The following is a 15,560-nucleotide window of genomic DNA, read 5'->3' on the forward strand; positions in this document are numbered from 1 at the left end:
GATGCACTGCGAGACGCAAGTGCAATCATCCCGTCACTGTCAGCCTGCTGCATCGCTCTGACCATAACGATGCAGCAGGCTAACATGGCTCTCTGTTCTTCTCACTGTGCATAGACTGTCTATGCACAAGATGAAGCAGAGATGATTTTGTTCTTTGCTTCTCACTGTCTATAGACTGTGCACAAGATGAAGCAGAGTTGACTTTGCGCTTTGCTTCTCACTGTGTATACTGTAAGACTGTCTGTGCACAAGATGAAGCAGAGTTGACTTTGCTCTTTTCTTCTCACTGTGTATAGGCTGTGTCTGTGCACAGTGATGAAGCTGACATGGCTGTCCCTGTGGATTACGTCGGACTAAGGATTTTCTTTATAATAAAGGTGGAGTCTCTAAATGTTTTTTGTTTTATTTCTAATAAAAAATGTTTCTCTGTGTTGCGTTTTTTTTACGGTTTCCTATAAATTCATGGTGGCCATGTCTAATTTGGCGTAACACCATGAATTTCGGGCTTGGTACCATCTGAGAAAACAAAGCTGGTATTAACCCATTATTACCCAGCATGCCACCGCCATCAGGGCCGCTGGATGAGCCGGGTAAAGCGCCTGGAAATGGCGCTAAGAAACAATGCGCCATTTCTAGGGGTGGCTGCGGGCTGAAGAGAATCCCAGCCCCATGCTGCCTGGCTTTATCTGACTGGCAATCAAAATACAGCAGGAGCCCACACATTTTTTTTTAAATAAAAAAAATTAATGGGCTTCCCTGTATTTTGATTGCCAGCCAAGGTAACGCCAGGCAGATGGGGGTGGCAACTCTTAGCTATCTGCTTTATCTGCACTATGAATAAAAAATACTGCGGAGCGCTACGTCATTTTTTTTAATGATTTATTTTTACAGTACCGTGATGTCAGGCAATCAAAATACAGGGAAGCCCTTTTTTTTTTTTTTTTAGTTATTTAAATAATTAAAACAAATACGTGGGCTCCCGCTGCATTTTTTGTATTGCTAGCTAAGGGTAATCCAAGCAGCTACTGGCTGCTAACCCCAACTGCTTGGTGTTACCTTCATTGGCAATGGAAAATCCGGGAAAGCATTTTTTATTTTATATTCTTTTTTGTTTGTTTTTTGCCAAAAACTAAAAAGAAAATAAAAAAATGACGTGGGCTTCGCCATATTTACGGTACGGGCTGCACCCAACCCCCAGCTGCCTATTTGTACCCGGCTGGGAACTAAAAATATAGGGAAGCCCTTTTTTTTAATTATTTCATGAAATAATAATAAAAAAAAAAAACGACATGGGCTTCACCCTATTTTTGTTTCCAGCCAGGTACAACTAGACAGCTGGGGATTGGAATCCGCAGCGCAGCTTGGCCCAAGCTTTCTATGCCCCTCCGCTGCGAATTGCAGTCCGCAGCCGACCCATAAAATGGCGCTTTCATAGAAGCGCCATCTTCTGGCGCTGTATCCAACTCTTCCAGCGGCCCTGATGCCGGGTGGCTCGCTGGGTAATAAGGGGTTAATACTAGCTTTGTTTTACTAGCTAGTATTAAGCCAGAGATTCTTAATGTCAGGCAAGTTTGACCCGGCCATTAAGAATCTCCAATAAAGGCTTAAAAAAAAAAAAAAAAGACACCACACAGAAACAAAAAATACTTTAATAAAAATAAATACACAGACACACTTAGAGACTCCATGTTTATTACTTCCTCTCATTCCTCCACGATCCTGGTCTTCTGTCTTCTTTCTCCTTCAACCCATGCAGCTCTGCTACATCAGACAGCACAGGGGAGGAAGACGCTCCTCCTCCCCCGTGTAGTCTAATCACTAAATGAGTGAGCAGAGGCTGTGGGTTGGTAAGCGGTGACGTCACCGCTGCCACCGTTGCAATAGTAACCCGACAGGCGGGTTACTATAGCAACGGTGATCTCCGATCACCTGATTTCCGGCGCCGCTATTCACCGGCTGCGGCAGCCAGTCCCTGCATGTGGGCTGACTCTTAAGAGCGCCGATATGCAGGGACGGGGAGCGGACCATGTGCCAGAGCATCTCGCCGGTACACGGATATGCTTGAACGAGCACCGCGTACCGGAGAGATGCACTGACAGGACCGAGCATGACGTCATAGCCATGTGACCAGTCTGTAGCCAATGAGATAATACACACATGACTGGTCACATGCTATGACGTCACGGAAGGTCCTATCAGTGCTGGTTACCGGGAGGGCACAGCGATGATTGGAAGGAGAAGCGGCGGGAGATAGAGTCTGCAGGACGTGTCGCGGGACCTGTAAGTATAGTGACAATGTTTATTATTAACTGTGTTCTTTATTTTACAGCTCCCCCGTCCCATCACATAACTGTAAAGTTCACGTTCGGTTTTTGGACGCAAGTTCGCGTTATATCAGAACCCGAACTTTACATAAACGTTCTGGCGAGTCTCCCGAACATCGGGGGGTTCGCCCATCCCTACTCCTGAATTATTATAAAGAGGTGTGCCCCTCAAACCCAGAGTATATGAGAAGTCATGTGTGCCTCGCCACAACTCTAACTGCAGTCAGGGTCATGAGTTAGACAAGCTGTGTAATCACGACTTAGTTTTGCCCATTTTGACAGCGCTGGGCAAAACTGGCCTGAACATTCCAAACGTACATTTTTTTTGCACAATTCTGTGCTGTAAACATTGTATGATATCAAAGCGATTTATGCCAGAATTCTGACAATTGCTTTGATAAATCAGGCCTCCAAAAGCAAAACAACATATCGAAATGTTAACCTGTTGTCATTCTAACAACATGCAGAATAGTTATACTATTTATATACTGCATGGTGAATGCCTAACACAAACTGCAAAAAACAATGGCAAAAATACTGGTTATTATTTTGTGATAATGGGTAAGCGAATAATAATAAGCAAAAAAAAAAAGCCACACTATTATGTATCAAACTAGGCCGCATTTATAAACAAATCGTATGGATAAGTAATGAGTCCATTGTGGGAAAACCCTATTAATAGCAATCATAATGGGAAGCAGGATTACTGTTCATTCGACAGGAGTATAAAAATAACAGGTTGTCAGTGTTGGTCAGCATTCCAGAGAATGCAATTTCTTATTCTGATAATCGCTATACAGTATAATAATAGCAAAGAAGTACAAAACCATTTAAATGCTTTCTAGGGCAGTATATGTTATAAATCTAGTATATAAAGCTGAGTGTATGTGTGTATGTCCGTGTATGTATGTATGTATGTATGTGTGTATGTCCGTTAACGGAATCCGCACCGTTGCATTTACAATCACGAAATTTTGCACAGATGCCTCATGTGACCCAGGGAACGTCGTAGACTATGTTTTGGGAGGAAAATTTAACCCCGTGCTTTACAGTTACTCTCCAAAAAGCTGCCTCCATTAAAGTGAATGGAGCCTGGAACTACAGGTTATTAATAGGAGCTGTCATTGGTTGCTATAGGAACAAAGGACAGTGTTAGTATAGAAGCTTATGTGTGAGGTAATATGATGTCGGTGGAGAGAGAGACAGCCGGGGAAAGAGACAGCCGGGGAAAGAGACAGCCGGGGAAAGAGACAGCCGGGGAAAGAGACAGCCGGGGAAAGAGACAGCCGGGGAAAGAGAAAGCCGGGGAAAGAGAAAGCCGGGGAAAGAGAAAGCCGGGGAAAGAGAAAGCCGGGGAAAGAGACAGACACAGAGATAGAGAGTGAGATATACACACAGAGATAGAGACAGACAGACACAGACAAAGACAGACACAGAGACACAGAGAGAGAGACTAAGACAGAGACAGACAGAGATAGACAGGGAAAGAGACAGACTGGGAGAGACAGAAAGAGAATGGGAGAGACAGACAGAGACTGGGAGAGAGACAGAGAGATAGTTAATATCATGGGCAACGCCCAGGTACTACAGCTAGTACATTTATCTGTCAAGTTTGAAATGCAATCAATATGGAATGAAAACCATGGTTGACATGTGATGTCCATTCGGATAGAACTAGCACACCAATGTAGAGTAACCTTGTATCTTTTTGCCTTCTGTATTTCTTCCTCTACCAGGACTTGATTTTTAGCAATTTCTGACTGTACAGAGTTTAGGAGACCGTTGTGATCAGTTTCCATAGGTTCTACCTGTGAATTAGATAAAATAAAATAATTATAATAATATAGGGAATATAAACTAGAGCAATTGCAGGTACAGGATCTAATTTACAGGTAATCTTGTAAAAAGATGGACTCCGCTATTTTATATTTTCGTCCCTAATCCCACCTAAATATATAAGAAATACGGTACTTATCGATCACAGCCTTCCCCGGTTTCTAGCTATGCTCTGATCCTCTTCTTGCCCATGTGACCGGAAATCAGACAGTGAAGACTGGAGCAGCGTGGAAAACCCGGAAAGACAGTGATCAGCAAGTATATTAACACCTGCATTACATTAGATAATTAGGTAGGATTAAGGGAAAAAACAAAGCACAATGAACAATAAAAATCTTATAACAACTGGATCCAGCACATTTTATAGTAAAGTGAAATCCACAAGTGAATTCACAGGATATCACATGACAACTGGAATACAGCCTGATATATGCCATTGTAGTCACAGAATTATCTACAACATTTACCATATATACAAAGCTTGTAGGACTATTACAAAAAAAAGAGGGAAGGGAACCACCTAGTGGACTATTGTCATACAAAATAAAAGGTCTCACAATAAGGCTATGTTCACAAGTGCAGCATTTTTTTCTGCAGATAAGTTTTTTTTGCTGCGTTTTTCAGACAAAAAATTACATGTGCGATATGACAACATTATATGCTAATAAAGTTTGTTTTAGTCACTAAAAAAGCTGCAAGAAACAAAGAAAATAATTGACATGCTGCAGATTTTCAAAAACACTGCAGTGCTTAAACTCTGTCATGAAAAAAAAAAAAATAAATAAACCCTGGGAATTAGATTTCAGAAATCTCAGCTTTCGCTAGTACTGTAAGGCTGCTTTCACACATCCGGTTTTAGCAGAGCCGGCCAATCCGGCTCTAAAATCTATGCAACGGATGCGGCGACAATACCGCATCTGTGACACCCTGGACTAGCCAGGTAGTCACAGACATAACACCATACACACACCCCTAGACAGTTACACCAGTCAGACAAAAATCCTTGTTGCCTCCCTCCGGGGTCTGATGTCCACACCAGGTGGGGCGGAGCCAGGCGGTTGGCCCCACCCACCGAGGAGTTCACAGGCCTGGAGGCGGGAAAAGTGTCAGTTTAGTTTTGGAGTTCAGTTTGAGAGGTGAAAGGGAGAGGTCAGAAACTGCAAGTGTCTGGGTCGGAGCCCAGGCACTGACAGCAAGGTTGGCAGACGGTGGTGGCCGTCTGCAGGAGTTAGCGGAACTCTGCAGAGCTGTAGGACCGGGGTTGGGCGGTGGCCCACAGGTACCGAACCGGGGAGCAGAGTGAAGCTAAGCACACAGGCAGGGCCATCGGACCCCGACCAGGCTTGGAGCCGCCGACAATAGTCAAATCCGAATGTGACAGGAACCCTGGGGGTTTCCCAACAACCAAGACCCCACAGAAGGCAACAGTCCACACCGAGAGGATATACAGCCACCGCCACAGGCTAGAGAACCAAGGGCCAGCGCCTGCGGGCAAAACGGGCTCCTATGGCACCTATACACCAGGGAGCGGACTACCGGTGGGCAACCACAGGAGTCAGAACATTCTAACAGGTGCAGGGAAAGACAGCCACCATCAGCCGTCCGGGGAGAGCACAACAAAACTGCAGCCGGCTGCGGGACCCGTCCATCTAGCCGTTTGGTTTACCAGAGACTCTGTCATTGACTGTGAGTGAGTACACCAGTGCCATCCGGCACCGTGCCGCGCTGTCCCTGCAACCCTGCACCCCCAGCCGTTCAGCCTCCCCGTTACACCACCGGGCCCCGGGATCACCAACCCCTACCCACGGAGGGGACAACATCCTAGCTGCTCCCTACCATCTCTCCCGGGATCCCAGTCACCAGCAGCGGTGGTGCCATCATCACCACGTCCCGTAGGTGGCGTCACGAACCATCTCCACAAACAAACCATCCCTTTTCACTCACGGGTGAGGAGCGCTGCTCAAGTTCCCGGGTCCGGCCCACCGCTCGAGCCACCGAGCAGCAGCAGCAGAAGCCCCGGACCCGAGGGTGGAGAGCGCGTCCCCTCCGCCCGCGACACATCCTTTGCATAAGTTTTTGACATGCGGCCCGTCTGGTTTTTGCCGCTTGCGGCAGGCTACTGAGCATGCGCAGTGGAAAAAAACGCATGCGGCGGCCGGATGCGGTGTTTGCCGCAGGACACCGCATGCGGCGTCCATAGGCATGCATTGCAAATCACGCCGCATCTACCAGATGCGGCGCGATGCGTTTTTTTTTGCCGGACGAAAAAACGCGCCAGGCAACGTTCCATCCGGCCGCTGCATCGGCGAAATCTGCCGCATGCGGCAAAAACCGAACGCAAGCCCATGCGGCACAATACGGCACTAATGTAAGTCTATGCAAAAAAGCCGCAACCGGCGGCAAAAAAACCAAACGGTTGTGTTTTTTCTGCAAAGCTCTGGATTGTGCCGCACAGGAAAAACCGGATGTGTGAAAGCAGCCTTAGACATCTTTTTTGCACAAAAAAGGCAGCAAAAACACCACGTGTAAATATAGCCTAGAAGAAAAATGTGACAGCTGCTTTACAACAAAGCGGCGGTCTAGTGTAGCTTTTCAGCAATTAGAAGAATTGTTAAACTGGTAGCATAAGATAAAAGAAAATACATATACAGTATATATGACCGTAGGGGAAGGGGTTGAGTTAGGCCCACCCCTGCATTTGTAGCCAGCACACTAGTGGTTTGTGTATAATTGATAAAATTTAAATGTGTTGTGTAAAACCGCCACCAGGTGGCAGAGGTGTAGCATGAAGGTCCTAGCACCTGGGTGGGCAGGGAGAGAGTAGTAGTAGTAGGAGAGTGGAGAGTATAAAAAGGAAAGGTAGAGAAAAGAAGGACAGGAGAGTCCCAGTGGAGAAACAGCGAGAATACCCCATTTGAAGAATCTGATCATAAGGGTCACCCCTGTGGCTATGACACGTAGGATCCGTTCCGAATTGTCCAACTGTGTCCCCAAGAAGAGGGGTTTAGTCTGACGGTCGGGGGTCTGCCGTCCGTATTATATGGCTCACAATACTCAACGATTTCCTCTGCTTACTGAAGGTCAGTGCGCCCTCAAGGAGTAGGGTATGGTTGGATGGCCTGGGCAGGAATGGCAGAGCCCTGTCGGTTGCGATCCTTCGTATGGGCTAGCATCCCATGTGGGTGGGTTGAAGTGGCTCAATGGACTTCATGAACCGGTCAGTGACAGAGTGAAGTGTAGTGGAGGAATGAGAGGCCTAGAGGTGTCAGATAGAACCCAGGTGCCTTAAGTACGGACAGCTGCTAAGTTATGTTAGAGAAGGAGTAGAAGGAACCTCTATGGGATGAGTACCGTCCCGGCGAGACGCGGACTGAAGCAATCCAGAAATTAAAGTTAACGGACGGCTGCGCTGCGGCCTGTTGACCCCTGCTACGACTACTACCACTGACTGCTCCGTACTGCCCTCCACCACATGCCTTCTCCCCCACCAGAATTCTTGCCAATATGGTCCAAAAACTGCTCAGCTGTGTCCTGTCCACTGTAATTGAATACCACTAACAGGCCATGAGTGGAAGTGCTTCCAGAAGTCATTTTTAACTTTATTTTTTAAACGATAAAAAACTATTTGATGTAGTGGCCTTGATTATTACATAATTAGTATGCATCAGACACTGACTGTGTTATTGCAGCTTGCACATTTTACTCTAAAATGCTGCATTTCAGGGACACATTACTTTAAAAAGACAGTGAGGGTCCACGCAACTAGGATAATAAGTCCAAGAGGCAGATCCCTAGCAACTCTTCTCCACACCACTCCCCTTCATCGACACGTAGGTTACCAAACCCTGGCCCACTTACCTTTTTTTTCTCCTCAATTCTACCTTCATACTCCTAAACTTCATTGCATGGACCTATTGCTTCATTGTTTTATTCACAGTACTTATTACAGTACAACACACACAATGGTTAGTACTGTAGACTTGCAGCGTTTTGGGTTAAAATCTCCCCAAGTACATCTGCACAAAGTTTGTACACTCTCCCTGTGTTTGTGTCACGGTACTCTAGTTTTTCCCCTACACTCCAAAGACATCCTAATGGGACTTCAAACTGTGAACCCCTATGGGGCAGTGATATTAATCTCTGTAAAGCACTGTGGAATTAATGATGCTACAGTACTAACTACTAAGCCACCATGCTACCGGTTTAAATACTGAAATCGCAACACCAAGCAAGATAGGAGAAATTTTGAAAAGAAAAAACGAAGATTGACATATGCAAATGATGAAAAAAAATGGAAACAAGTTTTTCAAAACAGTGTCAATTTATTCAGTATCAAATAGTGCAATATGTAGAAACTTACACACCTTGGAATGCCATCAATGAGGTTATTAACGATTGAACAATATTCTGCTACCCTGAATTCACGTGGGCATACACATCCCATCAAGATCCACTTCTTTTAGCTCCCTTTGCAACTGGCGACCATTGATGGCTGCCATTGAGCACTTCTGGGCCAAATCTGGAGATAGACTATGGTAGCGCTTTTAGGCCTACATAGGCTCTTCACAGAAGCATGAGTAACATGCAGTTTGGAATTGGTATTCAAGAACGTCTACCGAGACACAGACAAAATAGTATACCAATGGTTCCAGGAGTGATCCATTCTGTACTGCAAGTGGAAATGGATGTTGCATACCAAGTCTCAGGCATCAGTGTCTGCACAAACCATCTGAAGGAGTTTACAGGTCATTGAGCCATGAGCTAGATATCCAGCTGCAGGTGTTCCACTGACCTCACGAGACCACTCTCAAAGGCTATCATGGTGCAGAGCAAGACAACAGTGGATGTCTATCTCAACAGTGAAGAGTGAGCCTTTTGTCTGGGATAGAAACATTACCAAATAATCTACAGACCAATCTTTGGCCTTCAGGACAAGGTTTTCAGGAAAATAAGTCACACTGTTACTACTCCCAGAATTAAGCGGTGGGAGGTGTGCATTATATAGGATAGCCGGACATTTTAGCTTTGATACAGGTACCCTCAGAGCTCAACATTACATTGATTTTGAACCAGTGGTAACAGTCATTTCTCCTAAAGGGAATCTGTCAGAAGGTTTTTGCTACCTTTTCTGAGAGCAGCATGATGTAGGCAAAATGTAGCCCTGAATCCAAATATTTATCACTTAGATTCAGGGGTGGGATTCAAATTTTTAACAACAGGTTCTCTGTAAATCCCGCCCATTTGAAAAGGACACCCCATTCTGAAACCACACCCATTTTGTTAGCCACACCCATTTTTGCGCTTTTTCCTCAACCACAAAATACAAGTAATTAATAATAAAAACCTTCCCCTTCTTATTATTCCTATACCTTCCCTGTCCTATCAAGTACCAGTTGTTTTAGTCACTGTCAGTTACTTATTTACTTGGCATATTGTATGAAAGTTTTTCTACAATGTTAGGAACCCTGCTCAAATTGGAACAGACAACCTTTCCTATACAGATCCCATCCCATACAGATCCCATCCCATACAGATTCCATGAGGCCTCCACTCCCCTGCAGGCTCCCACCCCATGTGGCTTCCTCTCCCCTGCAGGGTCCATGTGGCCTCCTCTCCCCTGCAGGGTCCATGTGGCCTCCTCTCCCCTGCAGGGTCCATGTGGCCTCCTCTCCCCTGCAGGGTCCATGTGGCCTCCTCACCCCTGCAGGGTCAATGTGGCCTCCTCTCCCCTGCAGGGTCCATGTGGCCTCCTCTCCCCGGCAGGGTCCATGTGGCCTCCTCTCCCCGGCAGGGTCCATGTGGCCTCCTCTCCCCGGCAGGGTCCATGTGGCCTCCTCTCCCCGGCAGGGTCCATGTGGCCTCCTCTCCCCGGCAGGGTCCATGTGGCCTCCTCTCCCCGGCAGGGTCCATGTGGCCTCCTCTCCCCGGCAGGGTCCATGTGGCCTCCTCTCCCCGGCAGGGTCCATGTGGCCTCCTCTCCCCGGCAGGGTCCATGTGGCCTCTTCTCCCCGGCAGGGTCCATGTGGCATCCTCTCCCCGGCAGGGTCCATGTGGCCTCCTCTCCCCGGCAGGGTCCATGTGGCCTCCTCTCCCCGGCAGGGTCCATGTGGCCTCCTCTGCCCTGCAGAGTTGCATCTTCGGCTCACTGAGCGCTTACCTGCTCCAAGTGCCGGCGGCCTATTCTCTGACATCCTCCGTGGCACTCTGAACACTGACACGTAATCTCCCCACGTTGCCATGACCTCTGCAGCATCATCACGCCGCTGGATACCAGGTCAGAGAGCAAACTGCCTCCACTGAACCCGGAAGTGCGGCGTGCACGGAGGTACAGGGATTAATTTGTATCGGCATCTTAAAGACGCCGATACAAATGAATACAGGGAACTGGGTCGCGGACGGCGAACCGGCTGTTATTTTAACAAATGGTTGGCCTGAACCGGCTGAATTCCACCCCTGCTTAGATTACTGGGTGCAGATGTTTTGACACAATCCAAGGGTTTTTTTTTTCCATGTAGTAGAGCTTAAAAGGAACCAGTGATCAGAAATTTTGCTTTAAAACTAAAAAAGTTTCCCCCTCTGCAGCTCCTGGGCTGCATTCTAGCAAGGTTCCTGTACTTTTTGTGGCCCCTTTTAAACCAAATTAAATACTTTATAAACTTGTACCTTTTGCTATGTAAATTTTCTAAATCGTCCATGGGGGCGGGCTCTCTGCTGACCGTTGCTGTTCCTCCAGCAGATTTACGCCACCCCCCAACACTGAATTTCATATCTCAGGACGCCGCCCCTGGGCGCCCGTGGTCCCACGCATGCGCTGTGCGACTGTAGCGGGACTGTGCACTGTGTGCACATGTGACCGCTGGTGACGTTTTGCGCAGGCACGAGGTTATGGGCAGCGCTGTGAGTGTCATCAGCAAGTGCCGCCCATAACCTCGTGACCGCACTTTCCCCTCTGCCTCCAGCGTTCTGCGCAAGCGCTTGCTGGCCAGATGACCCGACGTCACCTCTTTCCCATCTTGCCCTGCTGCAGGGTAAGATGGGAAGGAGGTGACGTCAGGTCATTTGGCCGGCGAGCGCTTGCGCAGAACGCTGGAGGCAGTGGGGGAAAGCGCATCCATGAGATTATGGGCGGGCACTTGCGATGCAATCACAGCGCCGCCCATAATCTCGTGCTTGTGACACACGTCACCAGCGATCCTGGCGTGGGCGGCACCTCGGGCGCAGTGGGCGGCGTCCTGATTGATGAAATGGAGCGTGGGGGGGACAGCGTCAATGTGCTGGAGGAACAGCAACGGTCAGCAGAGAGCCCGCCCCCATGGACGATTTACAAAATTTACATAGCAAAAGGTACAAGCTTATAAAGTATTTAATTTGGTTTAAAAGGGGCCACAAAAAGTACAGGAAACTTGCTAGAATGCAGCCCAGGAGCTGCAGAGGGGGAAAATGTTAAGGTTTAAAGCAAAATTTCTGATGACAGGTTCCCTTTAAAAAGCTGCCCCTACCCACACCAGGCTTTCAGTGTACATTTCCATATCCAGAATATGCTAATCACAGAAGGGGACTCTTTAAATAATGATAGATCTGATCATTTTTATTAAACTGACAGCACACAGCTCGATAAGTGATACAACACTGGAATCAGTCTTTGTCTCTACATTATGCTTCTCTCAGATGAGTAGCAAAAACCTGGTGACAGATTCCCTTCAACTCTAATTGCATTCGGCCTTCAGATTACATAACCTGCTGACCGAATCCCTTCAAGTGTCCCTAGAGCAGCTTTTCAACATTACGAGGGGCTGCTGATAAGTCTTTGGCTTTTTAATCTTTTTTCTTTTTGTTTCTATGGTAACGACTGTTACATCACATGAAAGCCTTATGTTTCTAATATATGTTCTAAAAATTTTCTGTTTGTTGCTTATGGCAACAGTGTTCTACGCACGCGGAAAAACAAAACGTCAGAGTCTAATGTGATATTCACAGCAACTGAGAGCAGAGGAGTAATAAAATTCTTGTTTCTGCATGGAAAGTCCACGAATAGGGCTGAGCGGATCTGGACCCAGGATTCTGGGTGCACGATCCGGATTCGGCAATTAAAGTAAAAATAAACAAAAAAAGAAATAAGTGAGAGTTTCATACTTACCGAGACTCGGTGTCATGGTGGCACACTGCTCCCGGGTTGCGCATTCACTTCCTGTACTGTCCATTGCATACACACAGCTTTCTGTGTTTTCCTCATCCACCAGTCGTCCTCTTGTCTGTGATTGGTTTTAGACTGACGAGCCCCCCAGCCTGTGACCGTTATCGCTGATCGCGGCTCAGTAATAGGCTACATTCAGAGCTGGCGGTCTTCTCTATGGCTGCTAGCTGTGAGTTGTAGTAGAGCTGGATGTGTTGTTGTGGGACCTCGTGTGGATTACGCCGGAGCTGCAGGGTGTTGGGGTTAATAAAGTGGTGAAGGAGGGTGTGTGTTTTGTACTTTATTCCAAATAAAGGATTTTTCTGTGTGTGTGCTTATTTACATTCACTTACAGGTTTGTGTGATGCAGATATCTGATAGACGCCTGTGACATCACAAACCTAGGCCTTAGGTGTGTGCTGCTATTAACCCCTTATTATCCCGATTGGCACCGCATCAGGCCAACGGGAAGGGCCGGTATCGCACCGGGATGGTCATCTAATATCATGCGGCAAAATCCATTTTTCTTCATATGTATAATTTCATGAGGACCTGTAAAGGTTATTGATTTAATATCCTATTGCTGTATTATTATTGTCATTTTATATTTCTTGTTATATCTGTGACTTAAATTAAATTAAAAGTTTTTAATTTTGATATATTATGTTTTTAACATTATCTTTTAAGGGGTTAATGTGTTCCAGCAAGGGTTAACCTTACTAACCCTTTCGCTGTTGTCCAATAGGAATACACTAGCCCCTTTAAATGTCACATCCCGTATTTCATTAAATATCCACCTGATGAAGATATTTTACATATCGAAATGCGTTGTGGTAGGTTATTAAATAAAAGAAAAATATTTTTTAAACTCACCATTTAACCTGGCTTCTCTAGCGCTCCTCCGGACCGTGTTTTCAGTTTTCCTTGATCCATTTTCCCCTTGTGGGATTCACGGCAGGAGCTGCTTTGTTTGGAGGCATTAATCACAAACCGGTTCAGCGGCGTGCAGGCTCCCCGGTGATCGGTCATCTGACTGCTCCACGAAGCTCCAGTCTTCACAGATGGACTTACCCGCGCCAGCGTCCTGGCACCTGAAACAGGAGTTTATCCACGCTATTACCGCGCTTGTGCAGGGGTGCACAACCACGCCAGGTGAGCGGCTCCACTTTCCCCGACTATACCATCCCCGAAAATTCTTCACATGTGCTCCTTTCTCCAATCTATCTGTGATGTAATGTGATTAATAACGTAAGTAGATGAGAACATAGAAACTTAATGGTTTTCATGAAATTAAGTGTTGATGCATATGTAAATGGAGATATTGGTTCTGTAATCCTTTTGTGTTTAACCCGTAAACGCCTTTTTGCCGCAGAATGATGTAACTTATCTACACCCTTTTCTGCAACATGTGACCCTTTGTCTAAACCAGGTCTAAAATATGCTAACACCATAGTTCGGCGCGAAATAGCTATGGCCAGATAGCTAAACCACCTACTGCCTCTACAACTGGTCACCGGCGAGTGACATCCTTCTCCGATGCCTGTCCTCTGTATCTGCTCTGCTGTATGCTCTTTGAATAAATCCTAGCTCCTGCTTTTTAAGGATTGTCTGGACTATTTACTCGGACTGACTAAGAAGAACAACATTGCTGTATACTCCAGTTTCTTACAGGTGCGTCTAACTGCAACCAATTACACGCGCCAGTGGGTGTGCAAAGTAGTGAACATTGAATTGTCAACTCCAGAAGGGAAAAGCGTGACCCGGAAGGAGCGTGCCGCCATGACACCACCTTGGTGAGTATGCTGCGCTCGCTCCTACCCCCCCATCCCTTCCACAAATGTTTTTAATCTCCGGATTTTGGTCCCCATTGACTTATATGGGCACCAATTCCGGAGCGGATCGGACTCTTTTTAAAATCTGGCTGTGATCCGCCGATTCCGGTTTTTGGCGTGTTCGATCAACTCTATCCACGAAGGATATTCATGGTGATATGTCGCAGACATTGGGGGATCAATGCCCTTCATATTCTACAGTTAAGAACTGGGTTGCCAAATTTAAAACGGGTCACTTTAGCACCAATGATGAAGTCCTGGACGACCAAGAGTGGTTTCGGAGATCGTCGATGTGGTGTACAACCTCATACTGGAGAATCGACAAATTTCAGCTAAAGCAATAGCAGACATCATAGGGATTTCCTGTGAATGTGTTTGTGTCACTATCCATGAACATTTGGACATGAAGCAATGGGTCCCCAAATGTTTGACAACAGATCAGAGAAGCATGCGAGTGAAAACTTCCCGGTCCATTGGTCAGCGTCTCCGGACTGATAAGAACTTCCTGGATCGACTGGTCACTATGGATGAGACCTGGATTTATTTGTATGACCCTAAAAACAGACGCTAAAAACAAGGAGCAGTCAAAAGAGTGGCGCTACAGTGGTTCTGCTTGTCCAAAAAAGATCAGGGTGCAAAAATCAGCCTCTAAAAGGTGATGGCGTCTGTGTGCTGGGATAAGGAGGGTGTGCTGCTAGTGGACTACCTTCAAAAGGGTTCCACCATCAATGCAAGGTATTACATTGAACTTTTGGACCAATTCAAGGCAGCTCTGAAGGCCAAAAGGCGAGGCAAGCTGTCCAAAGGAATCTTGTTCCTGCAATACAACGCCTCCACTCGCACTGCACAAGCGACCACGGCAAAACTGGTAGAGCTGGGCTTCCAGCTGATTGACCACCCACCTTATTCACCAGATCTAGCTCCCTCTGACTACTATCTGTTTCCAAACCTGAAGAAACACCTCAAGGGTATCATATTTCACACCATTTCAGATGCCATGGCTGCAACGGATGCCTGGTTTGAGGCACAACCCCAATCCTATTTTTTGTTAAGCTTACAGAACTTGGAATACCGATGTAAGAAGTGTGTTGTCATCAGTGGAGAGTATGTTGAATAAATGTAAAGTTTCATCATCCTATCTAGTTTCTTTCTGGGTAAAGCCAAAGACTATCAGCATCCCCTCGTACAATGCCAAGCTGCATGTTGCTCGTGCCACTGTGAGAAGTCTGTGTAGACACGTTTCATCATGCAGTCTCTCTCCGGATTTGGGATTTGTCTTCCATCAGACACATCTGGGACATTATTGGTCGACAATAGGGATGAGGGGAGGGGGGGTTAGACACACTAGATCCCCTCAAAAAATTGTCTTAATCCTGGTGAGAGGCAGAGACTGCA

General features: G+C 46.5%; 1 protein-coding gene across 4 annotated transcripts in view; it reads right to left on the reverse strand.

Annotated features, from left to right (window-relative positions):
- UCHL5 (ubiquitin C-terminal hydrolase L5) overlaps positions 1 to 15,560 on the reverse strand; it is a 578,874-nt gene that overhangs the window by 34,033 nt on the left and 529,281 nt on the right. For all 4 annotated transcript variants that reach the window (XM_075321965.1, XM_075321962.1, XM_075321964.1 and 1 more), the window contains one exon: positions 4,022 to 4,132. In XM_075321965.1, coding sequence (XP_075178080.1) covers positions 4,022 to 4,132 — 111 coding nt within the window. The remainder of the gene's footprint in view (positions 1 to 4,021; positions 4,133 to 15,560) is intronic.

Source organism: Anomaloglossus baeobatrachus, chromosome 8, assembly GCF_048569485.1.
Source record: "Anomaloglossus baeobatrachus isolate aAnoBae1 chromosome 8, aAnoBae1.hap1, whole genome shotgun sequence".
Lineage (NCBI taxonomy): Eukaryota > Metazoa > Chordata > Amphibia > Anura > Aromobatidae > Anomaloglossus > Anomaloglossus baeobatrachus.